This window comes from Grus americana, chromosome 2 (genome assembly GCF_028858705.1).
Source record: "Grus americana isolate bGruAme1 chromosome 2, bGruAme1.mat, whole genome shotgun sequence".
Taxonomy (NCBI): domain Eukaryota; kingdom Metazoa; phylum Chordata; class Aves; order Gruiformes; family Gruidae; genus Grus; species Grus americana.
In genome coordinates this window covers 70,892,580-70,912,862 of record NC_072853.1, presented here as the reverse complement: position 1 = coordinate 70,912,862, position 20,283 = coordinate 70,892,580, and the positions used below count along the sequence as shown (strand labels likewise).

General features: G+C 39.4%; 1 protein-coding gene across 5 annotated transcripts; it reads right to left on the bottom strand.

The window, feature by feature from the left end:
- Positions 1 to 619: 619 nt before the first annotated feature.
- Positions 620 to 19,987, bottom strand: BAG1 (BAG cochaperone 1). 5 transcript variants are annotated; one of them, XR_008575867.1, is made up of 8 exons: positions 19,875 to 19,987; positions 16,423 to 16,551; positions 16,201 to 16,283; positions 15,380 to 15,493; positions 14,792 to 14,899; positions 9,800 to 9,877; positions 6,432 to 6,494; positions 3,967 to 4,038 (listed from the first exon to the last, which is right to left on the bottom strand). XR_008575867.1 is itself a non-coding variant. In XM_054816574.1 (7 exons), exons 1-7 carry the CDS (start codon positions 19,915 to 19,917, stop codon positions 3,949 to 3,951), a joined length of 630 nt encoding a protein of 209 aa, XP_054672549.1. In that variant the 5' UTR covers positions 19,918 to 19,987; the 3' UTR covers positions 620 to 3,948. The 5 variants fall into 5 exon arrangements, 2 of the variants coding, with proteins under 2 accessions (XP_054672549.1, XP_054672550.1); XR_008575865.1 differs by lacking the exon at positions 3,967 to 4,038 and adding an exon at positions 14,496 to 14,633 and having other exon boundaries at positions 6,431 to 6,494; positions 9,800 to 9,865; XM_054816574.1 differs by lacking the exon at positions 9,800 to 9,877 and having other exon boundaries at positions 620 to 4,038.
- Between the last annotated feature and the right edge of the window lie 296 nt (positions 19,988 to 20,283).

Genomic DNA, 20,283 nt, shown 5'->3' with positions numbered 1-20,283 from the left:
TCGCGGCGCCACGCACGCCGGGTGGGCGGAGACGCGACCAAGCCCCGCCCTCGACCTGGGGAGGGAATGAGGGCGCGGGGGCGGGGCGGAGGCGGGAGCCCTGGCCCCGCCCCCTGCCCGCAGCAGTGCGGGAGCAGAAATAAAATAATCTCAACAGTGGAGCGGAATTAAATTCTCCGGCTTGGTCAGGTTTTTCAGGAGTTAAACCGCTGGAGTACCACTATAACTGAACTGGCACCATCATCCAGCTGTGGGCCATGCCTCTGAATAAATTCCCCCAAAAAGAGCCCAAAAGAAGTAGAAAAAAACCCCACTGCAGTAGATCCCATACACCCAGAAACCCGTAGTATGCCACACAAGTGTGAAAAGTACTTTTTAAAAAAAAAAAAAAAAAAAAAACAAACAACTTTTCTTTATGCCTCAGCTTGTTGCCAACCACGGTACCAATTCAGGCCTGGATTGAGGGCACCTTTCGGGAGGGCTGGCCTGGGCAGCTGCTGCTCCCAAACACTTCTGCCCGGAGCACACCACAACACAGCGAGCAGCACGCGCTCTCCCCGCTAAAATACAGCCCATCTACAGCAGTCAGTAACCGCATCATGACCAAAGACAGCAGAGAACTTTCCACATTTTATTTTTACCTTTTCATTTACAATAGTACAATAAAATAAGTTAACTTAAAAAAAAACCCAAACAAACAAACCTAGCCCCAAGTTCCACGGTGTCAATCAATTACTCCATTCCAAACCACAAGCAACCGTTAAAAGACAAAAAAAAAGTGTTACTCCAGGTTTACAGCGATGTTACCTTCAGGAGGATTTGGTCAGAGAACGCTGCAACAAGCAGTGTATTTTAAGCTGTTCCCAGAGAGCAAGCCATCCCACAGCTCCCATGTTTGGTTCCTCTCACACCAGCCTACAAGAGCTGGTGGAGAAAGGGGGGCAAGAAACTGTGTAATTCCATTTCCATTTTCATAAAAGACAAACTTTGCGGTAAGAGACTTTGCCCAGATGGCAAACCCAAGGTGTGTAAACACAGCCAGAGCAACGCAACTGGAGGAAGACGATGGGGTAAGTTCAACTAAGGCGAAAGGGAGTCACTTCTCTTTTGACATGATCAGGGCGATGGCTGGCGGGGGGGGGGGGGAAGGTTCAGTAGCAAAATAGGTATCACAGTACACCTAGGCTACAGAATCAGTGAGAATATAGCTTAGGCTTGATTGAGATCTATGTTTACAAATCCTGAAGAACATGTAAAATCTACTCTTCCTTCCCCTTCCTCCCACAATTGTAATCTGCTGCACTTTTCAAAAGCACAGAAGTTTACTTTTACTGAAATTTAAGGCTATTATAAAAACATGAAGTGTAGGGCTCCTCTTTCAAAACTAAGTATAAAAGTCAATCCACTCTAGGTGGTCTTGGATAACTCTAAACACAACCATTCATTTTCCAAAACGAACCAATTCATTTTTATATTTGGAAGCAAAAAAATTTTATACTGCAAAAGTTTGTCTTTGTACACTTAAACTTTTCCCCTAGAAACCAAATACTGATAGCAGGAGTTACCGCTCTAAAGTAACTTCAGCTCAGCACAGCCACCCTTCACTGAATCCAGATGTGCTGGTGGGAGAGGTTCATCATCACTCTCTTTGCCTCAAAGTACTAGATTATCAAAAGATCTACTATGGAACGTCTTCAAATTAATCCACTGGGCTTTGAGACAGGCTGAGGATGTACTCCACAAGGACATCTCATGGAGCAGTGGTTTCTGGGAAGGAGCGCTGGGAAGCGACTGAAGTCAATAGCCTTTTCCACTGACTGAAAGATCCAAAAGACGATGTCTGCCTATAGCCTTAGTGTTCTCACCCAGGAGAGAAAAATATGAAGGAGTAGCAGACATGGACACAGTCCAAGCCATGACGACAGCTCCCAGGTTCTCTTCATGGGCACAAGAGGAAGATACTTTGCTTCTGATACATGCACCTGTGAAAGTTCAATGCATTCGAGGACTTACATTTGAGAGGGTGAGGATCCTTTCCATCACAGGAAAGTGGATAATCTTGCATATGCTCAATCAGGCAACAGTGTTGCTGGTGGTTTAAGTGTCAGGTGAATCTGGTCCAGAAGCAGCACCAAGCTAGGTAGGGCTTCACAAAAGTGGCTACAACCAACTCTTCTTCCTCCTAACCTTAAAGTGCTGGGAAAATGCAGCATGACCAGACTAGTAGCCTAGGAAAAAACATCCACAGTCCTATCAAACATACCATTTCCCAGCTTATGACAGACATACTTCCTAGGCGTTTAGACCTTAAAATCCTCCACAGATGCTGAGATGAAAGCTATATATGGAAAAAACTGCAACCTTGAAGAAACTGGTTAACAGTAAAAAATATGGCAACTCCAATCTTGGTATGGTCAAAAGGCATTTTCAGAATACAAGTGACCTTTTCTAATGTAGGCCCATCACTTAATTTGTCCAATGGCATTTTTCACTAAAGAAATTCTCCTCCAATTACAAACCTCAAAGATAATACTTTAATAATACTTTAGGTATTATTCAAGGTTTATAACTTATTAGAAATTGATGGTGGGGGTTTTTTTACACACATTTCCTATTTTTATCTTGAAAGGAGACAGCTAATCTTACAACAGTCACATATGGATATAGGCTCACTACCTAAGGGCCATTTCTAAACATCCTCAGCCTGACTCATTTGAGGTGAAAGAGCTGTTTTTTCCCCCACAGAAACAGGCTCCCTACCAGCCAATACTTCAGCCACTGCGTGTATGACTGACCTACCGACCAGAAGCACCAGTGTAAAAGCAACTCCCACTACAGGTACACTAGTACAGGCTCTGACCAACAACTGCAAAGTTGGCTGCACCTGATGACAGTTACTATTTCCTGCAAAAGCTTCTAACAAAGGAGACTAAGCGTAGCATGTATCTGACTGCAAGAATCAGTCAGAACCCTCAGTCGCATGGCATTGCTAAAATAAAGTTGTGTCACTTTGTAGTGTTATAAAAATTCACTGGTTACCTTAACAGACAAGAAATAATCACTGCAATTTTCCATTAAATATAGCATCATGAATTCAGTGAAATCAGAAGGAAGTATAAAAAAAACCCCCACCTTTCAAAATAGCTCCTTAGTTATATACCTTGCTTAAACTGAATCCTTGGTATATGAGCAGCATGAGTAATCTCATTTCATTTCCCACCATAACTCAAGACAGAACACAAACAATAAAAATAGGAATAATCTATAAAAACCACAGTACATCAGAAATCTATGTAAAAACCATACGTCTGTACCAAGGAGCTCAGTAACAAAGCACCACTCAAAATTAAGTACCATACATGTTACAGTACATGCCATTTATTATGACAATTTAAGGCTAAAATAGGTATGACTCCCTTATAGTCAAGCTTTCTTATATTTATAAATGCATACAAACATTAAGTAGATACAAATGCGTAGGGGTTTCTTTTATTGCTCTGAACTGTCTATGAGAATGTTTGACTTTCTCAGATGTTGTCTCAGTTTGCCTTTTTCAATCAAGCTGAAGACCTACAATTGCAACTTATGGCACTTGTACGATTATAGACCTTCTTTGATTTGAGCTGTAAATAAATTCAAAGACATATCAGACAAAATTGCCCATCACTGCAAACTTTGTAACTTAGTTAACTAAACATTCGTCCGTAAGATACATAATAATTCACAACAAAGATTATTTCTGCAATTCTTCAGGTAGGATTTTCTTTTCAAAATAATAGGTCTAACCAAGCGGCAAACAAGACAACCAGCAAGAAATGATTGACTAGTACCAGTCTAACAGACCGGGCTTTAAAAAGAAAAAAGCTGAATACGTGCTCCAAAACAAAGAGCAAACTTTTCTTCTTGCTCATAGAGCAATTATGTTTCCTAATTACATAGGGCCATGCCTCATTCTGCCAGTGCCAAATTCTTTGACTGTAGCTTGTCCATTTCTTGACCAATATTTCCTTCAATGGTATCACACTGGGCAAGAAAAACCTGAGAATAAGAAACAAACAACTGTTACTGGCGAAGGAATTGCAGCAATGGTAGATGCTTCTTAAGAACAGAAACTGCAGTTTCCATCACGAATTTGAAGAAGCCAACACAACAAACACCTTCCAGTTCAGTTTTGATAATAGCTTACCCACAATTTTGTTTACACAGAATCCCAACAGAAACATGGTATTTGACAAGGCAACAACATGGTTGCCCATCCTCACTAGTCCTGCTGCTGAAGTACTTTTGAGTTGATCCAAAGTTCATAAGTAACAATAAGGATCACAAAGGTTCAGACTAGTGCTTCAGTTTGGACTGTGACTTTTCAACTCCTTTCTAAAACAGCCAAGGGTGGGAGTGACAAACCTACTCAGTCAAACCTAAAACAAGCTTTCATTAAACCAAGGCCTCTTCTACTTCTCAGGACTACAGGGCAACATGAACCCTCATCTTTTTCAGTAAGTAGATGGTGTGCCTCAAAAGACAGAAGGCTCCCTTCCAAAAAGGGCAGTCCACAGCACCTTAAGCTTTCTTAGAACCTGCCCACGAGTTCTTACGAGTATAGCAACCCACATAGAGCAATTAAGAGCCAGCAGCTACTGGTCACTTTGCTTGCGCTGTCCACAGCACAATGTGCCAGCAATTAAAGTCAATAAATTATTTTAGGGAAATTCCAATGTATGCAAGTACACTGTAGTTTCTGAGCAGACTCTCCTACTATCTATACACACCTTGCACTCAGTTTTGCTATGTCTGCACTAGACTTTAACAGTCAAAACAGATATTTAATGTTATTTACATTAAAATGACATTAAGAAACTTCCTTCCCTCTAGAGCAGCAAACTGTTGTGCCAGGTGAATATTTCTCAACCATGATACTGTTTTGAATCATCTTCAGCCAATCCCTTGAGCCGGCATCAACTCACTTCTGCAAGCACTTGAGGGATGAAAAAGTCAAGGTAGTAACAACTGCAGTTGCTGGCTGCAAGTGTTTTATATCTGTCTCCCCATTCTGGAAGATATGTGATTGCCAGCAATAGAAAACAGTTAATAGCTCCCCCTCGCTTTCATGAATACTTAAAGAGTAATAAGCATAACTTGCCATCGTTTTCTTGCTCTGTAAAAACAAATTGTTGTTGATTGCTCTGGTCTGAAACCCCTTAGATTCTTCTGCAGTCCTCAAAGGGTTCATAACCTACAGAACACTGTGCCTATAAAAGCACATCAATAATTCTGATCTCTGCTCAACAGCGTCTGCTTTATGCTTTAACAGCAGTTCTTATACAAAGCCTCACTTCTTTCTACAAAAACTTCACCCAAGAATGGAGCTCTAGTAGCTTGCAATGAGGTTTATGGCCTTACCTCTATTACAAAGTTGTGCTGCTTTGGTTAAGCACACAGAATCAAGAGCATGTTCAGAGCCCCGTATAACATAGCTACGCCAGCAGCCATCTTCATTTCAATTTCTGCTATCTGAACCTCCCTCTGTAACAGACTACAAAGGGCTTTGTCCCTAAAGCTGTAACAAAAACCATTCCTATTATGAAGTACTTCTTCGTAAAGCTTCCTCTAAAATAGATAGCTATTTTATAAATGTTGAGAAAAATTTATAGAAAGTATTTAATAAGGCTACAGTAAAAGACAAAACATTTCAACTCCATATATGAATGAAAGGTACTTTCACAAATAATTTGCAGGAGTCTAAACTGTGACCAAAGATAGCATAATACAAATAAAAGCAGTAATAAGAGTAGCATTACTATTCATTTATGGAAGTTTGGCTTTTGGCAGAGAAGGGAGGAAGGACAAATTCTAGTATTTAGTAAAAAATCTTGGGTTCAAGGTCTCTAAGGAAACAATGCCTAGGAATTTGTAAGCATCATACAATGGCAAAGCAATTAAAAAACCCCACCCCCAGCACAGCTGCTCTTCTGTCCAGATTCTACTTTAGAGACTTTCCACAGAAAGTTGGTACATTGCATTAGAAGCTAAATTTTCAAAAGAACACTTCCAGCAAGGTCCAGCAGGAGTTACAGTTGACTGCAACTTTGTGCCCAGACCTCAGTCATTACTCCAGCTCACCAACATACAGGAAAGGAAGAATCATCCCGTTTTCTTTGCAAGTTATCAGAATTACTTTACATCATCAGGCAGCCATAAGGCCAACCAATAATGTAAATTACAAGCATTATCTGAAAACAGCATGAACTATGAAAATCTGTATTTTTGTATACTGTTTTATAAAGCTATTAAATACCACTGAAAGGGAGGTCATAAGAAATACCAATGTAAGAACAAACACTGAAAAAATTTAAGCTCTAAACAGCTCTCATTTTCACAAACTCTTGGTGTACAAGTACCCAGCATCAATGGAAAACAAACAAAAAACTCACCTGAACTCTTTTCACCAACCCCTTCTTTTTCAGTTTGCAATCACTGAAATTCTCTGGCAGATTCTGCAGTAAAATAAACAAACAAGTTGATGCAGCCTAATGTTGAAATTAACATAGGAAACTTACAGCAAAAACTGAATGTATCAGAGAATCCCCTTTAACAGGCATCCTGCAAATGCCATGCCTGCTCAGTAAGGATGATTACACAAGAAAGAATTTAAAAGTCAGAAATTCAATAAGAATTGATTACAAAGAACTGAGCTAGCAAATTTATCATGTGCCTTTAGGTAACATACAGCAATAACTGCATACACCACTTTTGTCTACTGTGGTGTACGTTAGCTGTTTTGCTGAGCTTCAACTACAGCTTTTTTCAGAGACTGTGAGATGAATTACTTTCTTATGAACACGTCAAGTCAATCACTCGCCATCAGATAATCAGTAATGTAGGCATTGCCAGTCTAAGGTGTACATCTGATCTTATCTGCCATCTACTCATGGAAAGTAACAGATGTGAAATGTTACATGCTGTCAGCTTTTAATTTAATTCAAACTGCATCATTTTCCATACTCCTACTACCTGATATATCACGTATGTCATCTCAGCAAGTGTTATATGCTTTGTCCTTTTGGAGCAGTGTGAAATTGGGGTGTTGGTGGGGAACAGTGCTCAGGTTTATGATGGTTTTTTTGAAACAGGTAAAACAGCTGATTATCATCCTATAAAGCTTATGTGAACATTCTTAGAAGCATTATGCTCTCACTGTTGAAAATGCATAAAAATCTTGGGACTTTCTCACAAGTATACCCTCTATTTTCTGTCCTAACTCCCTATCAAGAATAGAGGTTTCCCTGTACTGCCCTCTGTTTCATTTTAGCTAAGACGCAAGCCCCACTGGGAGGTTTAGATACATAATCTTTGATAACAATTAAAAAAAAAATTGCTCTTTTCTTTTAGTGTCTAGCCAAACATACATGGTTTTTAATACAGGAGTCTGGCACATAATCTAATATAGGAGTTAAAAATACACAAGACTCCACACCAAAAAACAGTCTATCATGGGAAGTGACACTATAGGCATCACTGAGATCCCAGGAAGCCCACAATCACACTGCTCCAGTAATTGTGCAGTAATTAGCACACTGTAAGTGATATCAGACAAAGAAATAATAATCACCAGGCTTAGCATGTGTTTCCAGCATCATTGGTGAGGAGAAAATGGGCACGCAACAGAGCAAGCTGGAACACATTCTTGTATTTTACTTCTATACAAACTTCTGGTTTAAAATCCCCCTCACACTTTCTATGCTCAGCTAGAAGAAGGAATGCACAATGCTGCTTCTTGGCTCCTAGGAGAGTATGAAAGTTGGAAGAAGGGGTAACTACTACTACATCAACCTCTTCTGGGGTCAGGTTTTTGGTTTTTTTTTTATTTTGTTGGCTTGCTTTGGGAAGAAGGTTAAGAGAAAGAATCTTCTCTTCCTGTAGTTCCAGCTTCCATTTCTGTTGCACCAGTACCAGTTTTCCCAAGCAGCAGCATTGTTCAGCTGGATAAAACTCCTAACAACTTTTAACGCTTCCCTTCAAGATCAGAAAAGGTATCTCCCTTGCAGAGAGCTTTTATGTCAGACTGCACCTCCTAAAACAGAACCAGAAACTGGACATACATTTTTTCAGGGGGGAAAATGACCATCAGTATCAGAGGCACAAGAGAGTACACAGATTAAGGGAGATACCCTTCCAAATGCAAACTGGTGCAGTGTTATCTTACAAACAGGGACAGAAATATCGAAAATATAAAAGTTATGTTAGTTTTTTTGTTTGGTTTTTAAAAATTTATGTTAATCCTCTTAATACCAAAACCACTCTTCAGTTTGTCCAAAGATGCATTCCATCATCTATCTATGCTTTCCAACTCCTCTTATTTTGTGAGAAAGCAGAGGAGAAATAGCTTTGAAAGTAAGTTGCCAGCTTAACTCCGGGAATCTGTCATGCACCATGTAAATCCTCCTATAAGAGCCTGTTCTACACTGGTCACCTTCTTCATTTATGTAATGTCACCTTGCATCCTTGGATTTACAGCACAGGATAGGTTCAGAAGCTGTTATTACATTTTTCAACAATGGTCTGCCTAAAATGAAAACTCCTTTTTACGAGTAGCACACGTCCATTTTCCAAAGCGTAGCTGCCTTCCCCCCCCCAGTTATTTGTTTTGGAAGCTACTTTGCTCTTTACAAAGTGTATTTTCTAGTACTGTGTACCAGCCCTCGCTCGCCGCAGCATGCTAAACCCACATGTCTCCTCCCAATAAACATGACACTGTGAAAAGATTGTATTACATGCTTTTCTTTCAGAAACTGAATGCTCCAAAGACATTACAAAATAATTGAGAATTTAGTTTAAAGCTGTGCGTGAATGCTCTTCAAACACCAGTTCTCGTTCACAAATAAAAAAGGTAGCCTTTGGAGTATTTAAAGTTGTCACAGGGAAAAAATGTTTCAAAAAATACTATGAAGTTATATGAAGTATTCTAAGGCATCTTAGACATAGGACTCTGTAACCCCACAAGAAAACATTCCTGTTTTTCTCTTGGTTTTCAACAACACAATCCACTTTTTAAAATTTGACAAGAAACATTTAACAGACTATTTGATTTGTGCTATTTTGACTCCATATACATTAATAGCCTGAAAGAACAAAGATCAGTTAGGCCTAAATATAAATGGCTGATTCTCACCAGAAAATGAAGATCTTATCTCACAGTCACAGAAATTCTTCTACGCCTTGACGTTTTCCATGACTTGAAATTTCTTAATAATCAAATTAAAACTGAAATTATGCACTAGCTTAGTTACACTGCCCATCTCCCTTTGCTGAGTACTTATTTCAGGCTGTACTTTCTGAAAGAGATTCTGGCCTACGCAAGTATTCCTACCAATCTGAAACAGCAAATTAACAAACAATTTTCTATCATCCGAATAGGCCTAAGTTAACTTTCAATAGCAAACAGGGAACTCCAGCTGGGCTTACCACACAAATTCTGTTTCTAAAACAAATATTGGTAGCTGGAGGAAACTTTGAAATCTGAGTGTAGAGAAAGACATTCAGACGCTTTCTATTTTTGACATTTTTCAAAACTGTTCTTTTTAATTACATCTGTGTGTGCAAACTCCTATGTTTGCTTGCACACCCACATAGCTAGGTTTTTTTCCTTTTAAATCACACCTTGTAATCCCCTTGGCAGAGACGAGTAACTGGAAGGCCTAAATGTACTAACTTACCAAGCTGCTTAAAAGGTGTTTTGCAATCAAATTAGTAAAGTTTACAAATCTTAACATCAAATTAAATCTCACAGTCTCTGTTTTACCTTAGTCAGCTTACGTCTCCTCTCCAGGAATACGTTGTCCAACTATTCAGGGTTTAACAGGTGAAGCTGGCAATAAACCTTAAGTCACAATAACATTTCAATATTTAATTAAAATCAAATTTAAATAAAGAAGGAGTAGCTTAAGCCTAGGCAGTGCTTATGCAAAACTCTTGCCAAATCTAGATTTTGGTGCTAGCATTGCTTTCAGAGCAGTAGTTTGGATTAGTATATGGCCTTCTACTGCACAGCATATTATTACTTTTGTAGCAGGTCTCCTCTTTGCATTGCACTTTCTCTGTGACAAAACCCTGCCTGAGTCTCACAGTCCTTAGTCTACAGGGTCTTAAACTTTCAAAAGTGCTGCAGTGCTGGCTTCACCCCAGCAGCTTCTGTAGAACTCCTGAGCACAGGTTCTTTATCCTCCCCCCAATCCACCCAGAAACAGAGTCCGAGGCCCCTGTTACCAGCGGCTATCTCCCACCCCACACCCCCAAATTCAGAGGTGCTTAACAACATCTCTTCTAGAGCTCTCACCCTGCAGATAGACTGACAAGATGCACTGCAGACACGTTACATCCTCAAAGACTCATCTTTTGTATGCACAACATGCATGCTTTGTACAAGAAATCCTTAAAACCAATAACCTTTTACACAGAAATAAGTTAACGTGTGTGCATTTTCCTGCCTCTAGATCCTCTCTATTCTGGAGTGCTTCTAACTACGAACCCAGCATCCCTCTCCCCTGAGCACTGCTGCTTACAAAATGCACTCTCTTGTCATTTCTTTCTCCTCTCCCAGCTGATCTCCTAGTAAAACCACCTCCCTTTGCCACAGAACATCACCTTCAGCTCTGCTCAAGTTCCGTTTGTTTCGGAAGTGCTTTCAGTTTTTAAGCTTAGTGTTACCACCACATCATTGTTCTCCTCTTTGGTTATTTCTTATTTCCCAAACCATAGACCCCAGTAGGTAATATCTGATGCCTGAACTCACTTTGTAGCAGTGTAGTCAGTTAATAAACAAAACAAATGCTAGTCAAATGTATTATTTATGACTATCTTAGCAAAACCAAAGGGACACCATTCTTATAATGGGCAATCTCCTACACTAGCAGTCACTAGTAATAATAGCTAGAAACATTTTTGGTTTGTTATCAAATTGCATAAAAGAAAAATAAAAATCACTCTGCTACCCATGGTACCAATGCTAATCAGTTGCAAACAAGGACCATCCATCTAACAAGAAGCTTTTTCAATAATTTCTTTTAAAAATCCAAAACAATACATTTTAGTGTGTAGTTTTTATTGATTACCAGCCCTTCACACTTTTTTTTTAAAGTTATTGGTAAATAAATTGGTAAACTGCATGAGGACATGTTGACACTGAATCTTTTTCATCTAAGTAGACATCTGAGCAGCTTCTTTAAAAGCAGCTATTAAATGGCAGCATTTGTCAACAGGTTTTCTGAATGCAGAAGTGGTAACTAAGTGCTCTATCCTCACTGAGAGATGATAGTATTTTCATGTTCCTTGTGCTTTAGAAAAATTTTCTCCTGAAGCTTTGATTCTTGTTTATGATCCATGCTAAGAGATTTAAGAATTATAATAAGAAATTCTTAGAAGAATGTTTATTTACCTAGATAAATTCAAAGGTTTAGAAATAAATTCTCATCTTATTGTAAGTGGCAAAACTTCCCAGAAGCCTGGGAAATGTTTGTTACAGGTATAATGATTATTTTTTTCCTTCAGAAAATTTTTTTCTTCTTTCTTTCAATCTCTGAAATGTTAATTTGGTATTGATTTACCAGATGACAAGTTTAGAAGGGATAAGGAAACAGTGAAAAAGCTTCATCAGAACAGTACATTAAGTAAGTTTTACAGAGGAATTACGACAGCAAAAATCTTCAAGAAAGGAGGATGGACCACCAAAACATAATTATGAGTCAGTAATGTTATCAATATCCTCAGTACTGATACATGCAATTAGACAGATGATTTTGTCATGAATTTATTTAAACAAAATCAGTGACTGGTATTTCAGAAGAGAAAGCTGGGGTTCTTTTCAGTTGTTAGAACAATCTGTTCTCTGCAATATTTGTCTTTCTAGATTACAAATCTGCCATTTAGTAAGAAATCATCATGAGAACAAAGTAATCACTCAGACTGCAATACCAGTGACAGACTTCATATAAATTAGAGCAGGCTCACAAGAAGTACATAGCGTCATGCAGGTCAATTTAAGTTTTCCTGCTGACCTCAGAAAAGCTTTCCTTTTTTTTCTTGAAAAAGCCTTTCGATTACTTAAAAAATTGTGCCAGCTGATCAAGTCAAAGATTTTGTGTTATACTCACTGAGATTTGTATTAAGTAATGTACTTTGACTTTTACTCCTGGACCAAATGTTTTAACTGCTGAAATAAATGGCATTTTTGGTGATGTACATACACAAATCTTCAACTGTTGAACATGACTCAATTTGTATTCCTCCTGAAGAAAACTTCAAAGAGTATCCCTTTAAGACTTTTCTTTCACACCTCTGGCAGTGACAACACTGTATTTTTTTTTCTCCCACCTCATACTGTATGACAACTGACCTACTGCTCCACTTCCTAAATCACTTCTTTTAAATTCATAGTTATTGAATGCATGGAGTCCAGTAAAAAAAAGAGTATTAGTCCCAAACTCAGCTCCTCCAAGTAATGAACTTGTCTGCTAACAGTAAGAGGCTGACACCCCTAGAACGGACAGAAAACAATATGCAGGCTCCTCATCCTTAGCGCTCTATAACCATACAAATCTCATTTTGTATCAAGCTAGATGTTTTTGACTGATCCAAGTGTATGACAGCCAAGACACTTTACAGAGCTTTCACAATTCTGCCAAAGAAACAAACTGCAACATTTATAGTGTGAGCTTGCTGCTCTGTTTCACTTCTACAATGCATCGATTCTTCTGTCTTAGCAGAGAACAGCTCACTCGGTCACTTTTTTTCCTTATTGTTTCTAACATGCTGCTGATTGAATCAATACCACATCTATACGATCAATGGAATTCAAGAGATTTGTCAGAACTTGCTTTTTACTTGATTAACAAAAAGAATACTAAATAGGGTATAAACCAATTCTGAGATACAGATAAAATCCTTTCTGGAAGCTTTATGCTTTTCTGCTTTACATTTCCATTTACCATTCTTTACTTCAGTGGAACTCATTTATTGTTCATATACATACCTTATTACCATTTTCTGTTGCTACCTCTGTATGTTGCACAACTATAGTACAGCTAGGTAATACCTCATGAAGTTGATGGCCTGTTCATCTAATCTGGTGTAATACCAGTACACTGAACAGCTGCACTTTATGTAAAGATTCCACTCAACTATACGTATCTTATCTGCAAGATTTCACAGAAATGTAATAAAAATTCAGTTTTCATGACAAAACCCCACAGCCTTCTTCATATATTAAAGCAAATAAACATGGACTTTGGTATGTGTAACATAGCTTCAATCACTGGTAATAAAAACCCTCACTTATTTCTTGCTTTAAAAACTAAGAGGCTCATCAATTTCATAGACTTATACAACAAAGTAACAGCAACTATTCCAAATATTAAAAAATACTAATTATGATTAGTTTTAGCTCTGGCTGCTCCACTTCCACATGAGACAAAACTGAGGCACAGGGACTCCATTATTTCCTAAACATGAAGTAAGCAGGTTGCAAAACTTCTAAAATCTTGTACTAAACCTAAAAGTCCCTTGTCCAGTGCTATTTAGAGTGTTTTGGATAAGGAGATAAACAGAAAGCATGTTATTATCTAAGCCATGCAAAAAGTACCAGAATCAAAAGTAAACTTTGGAAACTCAGTTTGGATTAATTAGGAAGCAGTGAAAAGGTTTTTCAAGGCTGCTTGCTGGGTTCCAGAACCGTACACCGGCATACAAATACCGACTTTTTTCTAAATAGGACTTAGTATCAGAAACTGAAAGGATCGGAAATAAGCTTTAATCCCATCCACATGAAACAGTTGTCATCTTATATCTATTTTCATGATAACACGGTAAATGTGCCACTTAAAACAGGGAACCAGTTACACAGACTCTGTACATCTAACAGCACTCAAGAACTGTCAGCAAAATATTTTCCTCTATATGAGGCAGAAAAGGAAATTTTAAGACTTTAAAATACTTAGCATATCGCAATTTAAACCCAATATAATTATATACTGAAATTTACAGAGAATGACCCAGCAGACAGAGAACCAGAATAAGGAAATACCCTAGTTGCCATAATCTTCTATTTATCTCTGCACAAGTCCCTTATTCTCACCTACCTCTTTGCTATGACATGATACAGGAAGAGATATATTATACTCTGGAAATATGCTGTAAGGTTATGATCCATTAATGACTGTGAAGCACTTGGATATACGCCAGTACCTTCCATAGAAAGAACGCAGTCCTCAATATGCAGGCATCTCAAATAAAGTACTGTCAGTCCACATACAACTGACCAGAAAATTCTTCAGTCTTCAGGACCTACTTGTTCTTATGCAATACAGAATACAAAGTGTATCTGGCTTTTGGGGTTTATTTTTTGGGTTTGTTTTTTTTTTTTCCAGACCTTTACTGTTACCATGAAGATTAACATGAAAGTTTGCCAAGACAAACTAAAAGGGTAAAACTTTAGTAAAGGATACCCATTTCATGTAGTCTTAACAGGCTGCTGCCCCAAATGAAGCTCTTCTGTAGAATGGGGATGCATACACAGGCATTAATGTCACCATTTAGAAATAGATGCTGCCAAGTAGTCTTTTGGAGACATACAGGGGCAAAAGCTGGATATTAAAGAAAAAATGAGCAGACCAATTAACTAATTTTCAAAGCCAAAAATATTTTTTAGTATTTTAAAATATCAAATAAATTACAAGAAAGATATATTCTTAACAGTAAGTTTAGGTTGGGATTTGACCCTCTTCTGTGGTTATTTACTCACAATGGCATCAATCTGTTCCAGGATCTTCATGAACTGCTCTGCAGTTCCTTTTATCCTCTTGTCCAGCTGTTTTAGTGCTTCTGCTTGAAGATCCTTTGCTAAAAATCCCTGAGGAGGGAAAAGAGGGAAGGAAAGACCCTTATTATACCATACCCTACAGAATACTCATCTTAGAAAATCTATCAATCCACCATAGCAGAAAATATCTTTTACTATTTCTGTAGTTTAAAGTACAATAGGGACTCCAATCTCAATCTCTATTTTATCAATCCTTGAAATGCTAAATGTAAGATCTGTAAGTAGGCTTACTTAAAAGATTAAACAAGTAGAGAACTGTTTTTCTAGATCTAAAGAATATAATTTATTCAAGATACAACAATATTTACCTTTTTCCAAACAGTGCCATGTCTCCATTTTGCAAACTCATAATTAGCATTTAAAATTCAGTAAGAATTTTACAGGCCCCTTGGACAGTTAGGAGGGGCAGCCTATTACTGACTACACAAAACCTTTACACTTTTTTAAAAAATATATATATACCTACAAAACTGTTTTGCAAAGACATAAAAAAATAAAAAATTGGCATACCTTCTGGATACTTGTGAACTCTTTATTAACTTCCTCTAACTTATTAGCTATTTGCTCCACAGACTTCTCCAAATCTTTTAACTTCTTTAATTCAGCTTCTTCTTCTGGACTATTCTGTGTATTCAAAAGTACAACATTCACAACTATGGCACAAATAGAGTCATTATGCAGCTAAAAAGCAACAACAGTGGTGATTCAGGAATAAAGGTTTTTGCTGATTTAAAATACATTCTACACTGTGGTTATTCTTTCCATATTTTAATGTCTATCAAATAAGCGTCTTCCAAAGCTTAATTACAAATACAGTCAAAGTGGCAACGTACATAAACACATTAAATTAGATTAATTTGAAGGGAAAAAGGCAAAGTGTAAACAATTTTTTTTCTTAGCTTAGCATCTTTAAAGTAGAGGTAACATTTATATCACGAGATACTACCTTGTCCTTGTGGCAAAGCCAGCCACAAGTCATTTCACTAGAAAAAATCCAGCAGTCTGAGCAGCCACAGCTTTTTTCTCTTCTCTTTTTTTCTTTTTTTGTTAAACCAGAAAAATAAGATAGGCAGATAAGGTCACCAGTGCACAAAAGGTTCACGAGCACTGACAAGCAGCAGATCAGGCAGAAGTCAGTCAATAATGTAATTTCAGAAATGTACAAACTGCAGAGCTATCAGCAGTACAACATGAGATTAAACTCGACTTTGCAGGTAGGTATACAAGACTAGGCTTATGCTGTAACCTGTTTCTGTGTTCAGCAGCTGAATCACTGACAGAAATTATGGTAATTTAAGAAAAGAAAAAAAGGGTCCAAAGGCAACGCTTACCCTTTTCCCAATCAACATGACTTTGCAACCATTTTTAACACCAAGCACTGACAATGGCTGTTCCAATTCTTTCAGAGACTTCCCTAAATGGAAAAAGAGAGAGTTAAAATATAGTTAGTGGCATAAGAATGTCTTTTTGAAGACATTCAAAACATGAATACCTGAAAGTGACTAAGACAAAAAGTATCCTCTATAAGAAAAATTGACAGATTTATAAATTACCTTTATATATCAACTTCTGAAAAGGAACTGGAACTCCAGTGACTTGTTCAATAAGTACAGCCATGTCTTGCAGTGTAGGTTCACCATCTTCTTGCTGAGAAGCAACCTGAATACTGTGTTTTTCATTACCTAACAAAAAGCAGAGAAACAGTAATATTTATTGTTACCTAGAAAATATTACAGGGAATCCATGTCTAATACTTATTTCCATCAATGCAGAATGTTCTCAAATCACTGATTCTCACATAGAATCACAATTTTCAATCAAAGGATTCTATTCCATTTCCTTCCTCTTGGAGTGACTTACCTCAGCTGAAAATTTTGTTTACATTCTAATAACCTGAAGAGTTGGATCAGGAGTATTCTACTGGTATAATGCTCCTGATAAATATTATTGCCCACCTCTTTTTAAGAGTGCAGATCGTGCCCAGACATCCCACAAGCTAAAGCATGAAATCGCACACCTTCATGATGGGTTCCATTTCCTACTTGTAGGAACTGTTATTGGCATGAGTCTTGGGGAATCTGAGACAATTTATCACTTCCTTTGCTCCCTGCTCCTCACACATGAGAAGCAAGTGAACAATGTCCATCCTGTCTCCCCTCTATCAGCCACTTGAGAGAATTCTCACAGTTCAAAAATTATTTCTCCCCATAAAACTGCTGATATGCAGCCTTAACCACTTTGAGAAGTCTCAGCCTATATATATCACCTTCCACTTATGGAGCATCCTATTCAGACTCTCTAATATTACTTGCATGCAAACAGCAAGAAGTTCTTAGAAAAAAAGGAGTATGTCTATTAAACTCTGCTTTGCAATAGACCCCTTTCCATACTTCTCTGCTCCCACACACTTAGTCTGACAATTTAAAAGCACCCACATGAATCAGCCACCATTGGCTGCAAGGAAAATCAAGACAGGCATTTTTTTTTTTCCACTTTGCAGGAAGAGAGAACTCCTTAACAAATACCATAAACAAGACTATTGTCATGCCATTAATTTGAAGTGCACATATCTTTCACAAGGAAGAGTGCTAGAAACATCAATTTTAAAATGTTCCAGCCTCCCAGAGTCACATGACAAGTGACACTGTGGCCTCAAAAACTTGCAAGCTCCAACAATATTTCTTAATTCCAAAATTGGTTTAAACTCAAAATCACATTATACAAACCCTCACCCAAGCATTTTCCATAAACAGACCTTCCCAATTTGTTTTAGGAAAAAAAAAAGAAAAAAAATTTGTGGTCCTAACCTCAATATATTTCAAAAGGTTGTTTTAATATATACAATTGCTCTGTGCAAGGGCTATGCCTGTCAGCAGTTGAGAGAAAAAAAACCAAACAACCAAAGAGCAAATGGGGAAGAGAACAGTTGAAGTTTGCCGAGCAATAGAAACAGTTTTAATAGCAAATAATGAGTACCGCTTATGGGCAGACTGTAACAAAAATTTCACTGTAAATTCACAGCAAAGTGAAATCACACCAAAAAACACCTCATGGGTTAGAACCGGTATCGTAGCTTATCAGTTTTCTTCAGCAAATGACAACACTAATTTAAAGTAACCACTAGTGCAGAATTCCAAAATCTTTTTTTAAAAAACACCTCAATACATTTAAATAACAGGTCAATTCAATTCCTTGGAGATTGTCAAGTGATAGATGTGGGTCTACTATCATTCTTTCTTCACCCTTATTTCCATCTTTCCTCACTTTCGCTCATGCATGCAAAACTTTATTAAAAACATTTGTGCTAAGAAGTAATCCAGCATCTGACAGCAACAGGTATAAATCAGACAGCTGAAGTCCAAGATGACAGATGCCTTCTATTTGCTATTTATTAATGACAAAGTAATTACCAGATAAGAAACCAACTGGAAAGATAAAAACATTCTCCAATAAGATGACTGCTGGCAAACAGCAGGATGTTGGAATTATAAACACGTTAACACTGTCATTGTTATCTTTGCAAATGAAAATCCCTCAGATCAAATGGAGCTCTCTGAAGACATCACTGAGCACATGAATCATGAAGATTCAGAGTATTCCACAAAGTTCCTCATCAAAGACTCTTAGATAAAACTGCCAGGCAATAAAGGAAACATTTTCACAAAATAATGTATCAAATACAACAGTAAGACTTTGAAAACATGAATGAGCAAGCAGAAATAAACAATAAGCTCTAAAGGTGGAAAGAATATCACCAACACAGTGCAAAAGGAACAGGAGAGGACTTTATTTTTCATTAACTAAAAAATAATCCATAAAAAAAAATCACGTTTTGTTAACAAAAATCAGATGATGAATAACCTGGCTGACTTAATACCCTACTATCCTTCTCATTCCTCCTACTGCCTCACCTAGATCCACTTCATTAAATTTTAACCATGGTATTTCCCATCTTATTTTTAAAAACTGTGCCGTCCAAGCTATTCTTACTCCTTTGCAGTAACTTTTTATATTTATTTGCAGACTTAACCATATCTTCCCTTCCTCCTCTCATTTCTCTTCCCAAGGGAAAAAAGCCTCAGTCCTGTCAGCTGTCCTTTGAGTAACCAATTTCATCAGGTCAGCACCCAACTGTCATAGTGAAGAAACCACCACTTTCTGCTGCAATCTCACGCCTCACTAACCTCCAACATTCAAACTCATTCAACAAAGAAGATGACAGCCCGTCGGGTACCACCTGCTTTTAACGTATAGTGCTGACTTCAGTGATTTATTTCATCCTAAATGAAGATTGCTACCAAAAAAAGTGATCTCTGTTCTATGCTCTCTGGCAAGGACAGCCTTGCCACCTGTTCCCACCATTGTCCTTACAGTAGATCTACCCTTGCACGTCAAGTTTGATTATGTTGTTGACATGGAATAGGCCATTTGTTCCCCCCCTTCTGTTCGATCACCTTAAAAGAGACAGCGGGAAGACAGCAGAGAAGCAAAGAAGGAGCAAAACCTTACGGCAGCGGCTGGCACAGAGGCCAGGCTAACCGGAGGGTAAGCCGTGCCCCCCGAGGCCGAAGCAGGCCCGGCCGCTGGCCCAGCGAGGCCGCGGGTCGCTGCCCGGCAGCGGCAGCTCCAGCATCTTCCGTCTCCTCGAGGCTTTGCGGAGCTGCAGCTGCGGGCGCTCGGGCGCCCAAGGCAGTCACACCCCCACCGCTTCGGGCCGCCTTCCAGCGCCGCGGCCCGCGCGTTTTCCGCTTACCCCTGGCGGCAGGGGCAGACACAGGCGCGCCCCGCACGGCCGGGCTACCGTTAACGGCCGAGGCGAGGTTCGCGGGGAGCGTTAGGGAAGGGCGGCCCCGGGGCCGGGAGGAGCCCCCCGAAGCCGGGGCCCATCCCGCACGGGCCCGGTGGGGACCGAGGCACCGGGAGAGACGCCGCTCGGCTCGGCGGCAGCTGGACATGGAACCCACGCACACCCCCGCCCGCCCGCCCGCCCTCCGGCGGTTCTTACTGTAAGTGACGGTGATGGTAACTGGAGCTCCGGGCGCCGCCATCTCACCCCCGCCACAAGGAAACCGTTCTACGGGCGCCTCCCGAGGCGCGCCGGTAGCGCGTCACTTCCGCCCCAAGCCCTGCCCCCTACTCCGGAGGAGCTCGGCTCCACCGGGGGACGTGACGTCATCAGGCAGAGGGGGAGGCGCTCCAACAGCCCTGTAGTTTACGGGCGTCACTTACAGGATGAGAGCGCCAGCCGTTCGGTTTGTAATTGCAGAGAGGAAACAATTCCGCGTTTCAGTTCCAGGAGCGCGGGCAGGGAGGAGGGGCAGCCGTTACCGCCCGGCAGCGCTGCCTGCACACCGCACCGTGGCGTTACCAGCGCCTTCTCCGCTCAGTCACCCTCTACCTCCAGGCCCGTAAAC